This window comes from Solanum lycopersicum, chromosome 4 (genome assembly GCF_036512215.1).
Source record: "Solanum lycopersicum chromosome 4, SLM_r2.1".
NCBI lineage: Eukaryota > Viridiplantae > Streptophyta > Magnoliopsida > Solanales > Solanaceae > Solanum > Solanum lycopersicum.
This window is the reverse complement of record NC_090803.1, coordinates 4,364,092-4,369,057: the sequence shown is the minus strand read 5'-3', so window position 1 is coordinate 4,369,057 and position 4,966 is coordinate 4,364,092. Positions and strand designations below refer to the sequence as shown.

The window sequence follows — 4,966 nt, the reverse complement described above, 5'->3', positions numbered from 1 at the left end:
CTCAACCTCTGAAGTACAATCCTTAGGTGTCGGACATGGTCCTCCTCAGTCTTAGAGTAAACCAAGATGTCATCGATGAAAACAATCACAAAAGAATCAAGGTATGGTCGAAACACCCCATTCATCAACTCCATGAATGCTGCAGGGGCATTAGTCAATCCGAAGGACATCACTAGAAACTCATAATGCCCATACCGAGTCCGAAAAGCTGTCTTAGGGATATCTGATGCCCTAATCTTCAACTGATGATACCCAGACCTCAGATCAATCTTAGAGAACAATGATGCTCCCTGTAACTGATCAAATAAGTCATCAATACGCGGAAGAGGATACTTATTCTTAACTGTTACTTTGTTCAACTGTCTGTAATCAATACACATTCTCATAGTCCCATCCTTCTTCTTCACAAACAATACAGGGGCACCCCAAGGTGACACACTAGGGCGAATAAAACCCTTACTCAATAAATCCTGCAACTGATCCTTCAATTCTTTCAACTCTGCTGGAGCCATACGGTATGGAGGGATAGAAATAGGCTTAGTGCCCGGCTCCAAATCAATAGCGAAATTGATGTCCCTATCGGGAGGAACACCTGGAAGATTAGAAGGAAATACATCGGGAAACTCCTGAACCACGGGAACAGAATCCATGGGAGGTGGTTCAACGCTAGTATCCCGAATAAAAGCTAAGTAAGACAAACACCCCCTCTCCACCAATCTCTGAGCACGGATAAAAGAGATGACCTTGCTAGGGTAAGAACCACTAACACTCTTCCACTCAACCTTCGGAACACCAGGCATAGCTAAAGTCACAGTCTTAGCATTACAATCAAGGACAACATGATAAGGAGAAAGCCAATCCATACCCAAGATAACATCAAAGTCCACCATCCCCAGAATGATTAAGTCTACCCAAGTGTCATACCCAGCCAAAGAAACAAGACAGGATCGATACACTCGATCCACCACTAAGGGTTTACCCACGGGTGTAGAAACACGAATAGGTACAGTCATACTATCACATATCATATCAAATTTAGCAGCAAGATACGTAGACACATAAGAGAATGTAGAACCTGGATCAAACAACACAGACGCAGGTCGATGGCATACTGGGATGATACATGTAATAACAGCATCAGAGGTCTCCACCTCAGGTCTCCCGGGGAAAGCATAGCAGTGGCCTCCTCGTCCACCTCCATCCTGGGTGGTACCTCTACCCCCACTCTGCTGAGCTGCAACACCACTACTAAAAACTCTATCACCTCTACCTGACTGAACTCTGCCACGACCTCTACCCTGTGGTGCTGGTGGTCTAGTCTGGAATGAAGAATTAGGTCGAGGACCACCACGACCCCTTTGTGAAGTACACTGCCGCATTAGATGATCGGGATCTCCACAAGTAAAACAAAATCTCTGACCTGGGAACTGTTGTGTGGACCTTGAAAACCCACTATAATTTCCTCACTTTGTAGGTCGCTACTGTGAACCGTACGAGCTCTGACCCGGGCTATAAGAACCCCTAGATGTCTGGCCACCCTCAAATGTCGGCATAGATGCATGAATAGGTCCCCGCTGTTGAAAAGAACCACTCACTCTCTGTGATCCCCTACCTCCAGATGAGGCACCATGAAACTGTCCTGATATACGGGCTCTTTTAGGGTCCCCAAACTCCTCTCTCTCCATCAATTCTGCCTCTTTGGCGGCGCTCACAATGGACTGAAAAGAAGCCCCCTCCCTAGATGCCCGAAACACAGCTGACCTGATAGAGAAAGTCAATCCCCTCACAAATCTGCGGATCCTCTCTGTCTCATTTGGAATAATGGCCAACGCATGCCTAGACAACTGGCAAAAATGCGCCTCATACTCTGTGACCGATAAACCATCCTGTCTCAAACTCTCAAACCTCAAGCGACTCTCCTCTCTCACGCTCCATGGGATAAAACGATCTTGGAATGCACTAGCAAACTGCTCCCAAGTCACTGGAGGAGATCCAACTGGCAAAACCCCCGAATAAGTCCTCCACCAGTCTCTCGCTAGTCCACGAAGCTGGAGTGTAGCATATCTAACCCCATGTGACTCAGCTAATCCAACCACCTCTAGTAACTCTCGGCAGGTAGTTAGAAACTCATGAGCGTCCTCGCTCTTCCCACCCTGAAACTGAGGTGGGTCCATCTTTCGAAATCTCTCATACCTACGCTGCTCATCCTCTGTCAGAACAACCATCGATGCAACTTGACCCCCAACTGCTGGTGCAATATCATTCTGAACCGCGGGATCTACTGGTAGTTGCCCCACCGCATCCTGAACAACCGGAGCTTGTTGCTGCTCTTGGGTCTGAGCCCCCTCTCTAGTACGAGAGTCATGTGGTGTGGTAGTTGCACCACCACCCTGAGAAAATCCCTCTAACACACTTAACACCCTCAATAGCGTATCCTGAAGCAAAGGTGTGACTATGGGATCTGAAGGAACCTGGTCCTCTATGTCATCAATCTGAGGTTCGGTAGAGACCTCTCTAGCACTACCTCTCAGTGGTGCTGCTCCACGTCCACGACCTCTGGCTACTGTCGTACTACTAGCACGACCTCTAGCTCGAGATATACCCCTACCCCTAGCTGGGGCCTCAACAACTGCCTCGGGAAGTGCCTCCCCTCTACCACCAGTAACATTAGTTCTAGTCCTCGTCATCTGTCAATAGAGTATACAACAACTCAGTACTAACGAAGGTAACTACGCACGATGAGAAACAATGAACAAAAGGAAGTTTCCTAGTAATCTTTGTAGCCTCTCAAAGATGAGTACCGACGTCTCCGTACTGACCCTTGAGACTCTACGTAGACTCGGCTTGTAGACACGTGAGACCTATGAACCTGGGGCTCTGATACCATTTTGTCACGACCCAAAAATGGGTGTGATGGCACTCGTCTTATCCCACCAAGACAAGTCAGCCTAAAACCAAATATCTAACAAAGTGCGGAAGTAAATGACAATCCAACAACAATTCCTATTATGAAACCAAGTTATATTAATCCAATCCCCAAAATCAGGTTGTCACGTGCACAAGCCTCTAATGTAAATACTAGAATTGAAATAAAGTAGAAGTCTGAATGAAGTTGTCTTTCAAGTAAAAACAAAGTCATAAACTGGAGTAGGAAAGTTCGCTGAGATGACAAGCAGCTACCTCACAATCCTCCACAAGATGCCTCGGAAACGAAAAGAATGACAAGTATCACGATGATCCAGGCTCGTATCCTACAAAAATTTGTAGAAGCAAGGGGTGAGTACCAAACCACGCGGTACCCAACAAGCAAACCTCTAAACACAAGTTAAGTGAACAAAATACGGGCACTCCTTATACCATATCTAAACCTCTACGATACAGTCTAATAGGTTACAGTTTACCAAACACACAACTCAATAACCACACTCTATCAGTTTACACATTCTCAATAACAACTCAATATTCAACAGTCACAAGCTTCACAGAGAAACACTCACAGGATCAACAAAACACATGTTCAAGTTCATCAATAATAAAATGTGTAATGCCATGAGATGCAATGTCAAATATAGTGATGCATGTCTTCCCTAACGATACACACCCGCTGTCTCTCAGTCCGGGACCCATGGGGGACATATCTGTCCATGCATCTGTCGCGGCGCACTACACGACCCTCGATAAGTAGTAACCTTCGCGGCGCGCGATACGTCCCTCGAAATATAATATCCGTCGCGGCGCGCGATACGACCCTCGAAAATAGTACACCATCCTCTTACCACAACAATGTCTCAGATACAATGCAAATGACATGCTCAAATGAAAAGGGAGGAGATAACCATTTGATAACCAAACACAATTTACAACAAGAAATACAACACCAACAAATAAACAACAAGTCTCTAAATCATTCTCAACATCACACAAGGATATACACGAATTTCGTACGCTTAACAAGAGCTTAGAAATCCACTTGCCTCAAATAGTCGAACAATCACTCTGAACTTGAGCCTTTTCCTTTCGTTGTACTTCCAAACCAATACAATCTATTCCTATTAACGATCACAATAAGATTTTAAACCTAACAACATCCATATCACTACGTGTCTAACATAGACCAAAAATCATAGAGCACAAATTTATAATCAAGTTCTTAACTTTTGATGTCATTTGACATGTCAACTCTTTTAACTTTTCTCCAATTTTCAAGTTTACGATTAAGTCTTAATTCCTCAAATATCACAAGTCTAATGCTATTCACAAAATACATTACACTTTATATTTATTTACCTATCTCAATATATCCAAACTTAAATTATATGTGACAATTATAACAAGGAATTAGAGAAACACTAAAAATCAAAATCATGGACATAATATTTTAGTTACAAGAAAACCCAAAATTTTTCAGAACTCAAATTGACACAGGTTATATTCTTAGAAACTATCCCTCAACAATTAATTATCTTTACTGATCGATAATTACCCTCAATTTTTTTTAATCGTCATTAACATTACCACTATGATAAATATATATATATAGAAATCACGTTCAAGTTGGTACAATTTCAATTCTGATCCACTGTAACTTGCAAATAATAATATAATTAATAAAGTTAACAATTTGATTCCTTACTCATTTTCACACATTATTATAATGATAATTATGCTTGTACTACATTTGACCTCAATATTTTCAATTGCATAATGAATGAAAAATTCATGAACATTACCTGATCGTGAATTGCAGTTCTACGCCAATCATCGCTATACGCAGGTGTCTCCTTTTCTTTTCTTAAAGTTATAAACTAAAAACTCTCTAACCCTAATAATTTATTTCCTATAAGGGTAATTGGTATATGGTAAATTTTTTTTTTTTATAAACTTAACCATAATTATTAATTACAATTAGTTATTTAATAATTAGTCATAAATTAATTTATTCTTAATTAAATTAATATTTAAAATT

General features: G+C 41.8%; 1 protein-coding gene across 1 annotated transcript; it reads right to left on the bottom strand.

The window, feature by feature from the left end:
* Nucleotides 1-1,478: 1,478 nt before the first annotated feature.
* Nucleotides 1,479-4,272, bottom strand: LOC138348247 (uncharacterized). The gene has a single exon (XM_069296982.1). The coding sequence runs from the start codon at nucleotides 2,685-2,687 to the stop codon at nucleotides 1,479-1,481; it is 1,209 nt and encodes a 402-aa protein (XP_069153083.1). The 5' UTR covers nucleotides 2,688-4,272.
* Nucleotides 4,273-4,966: the final 694 nt, after the last annotated feature.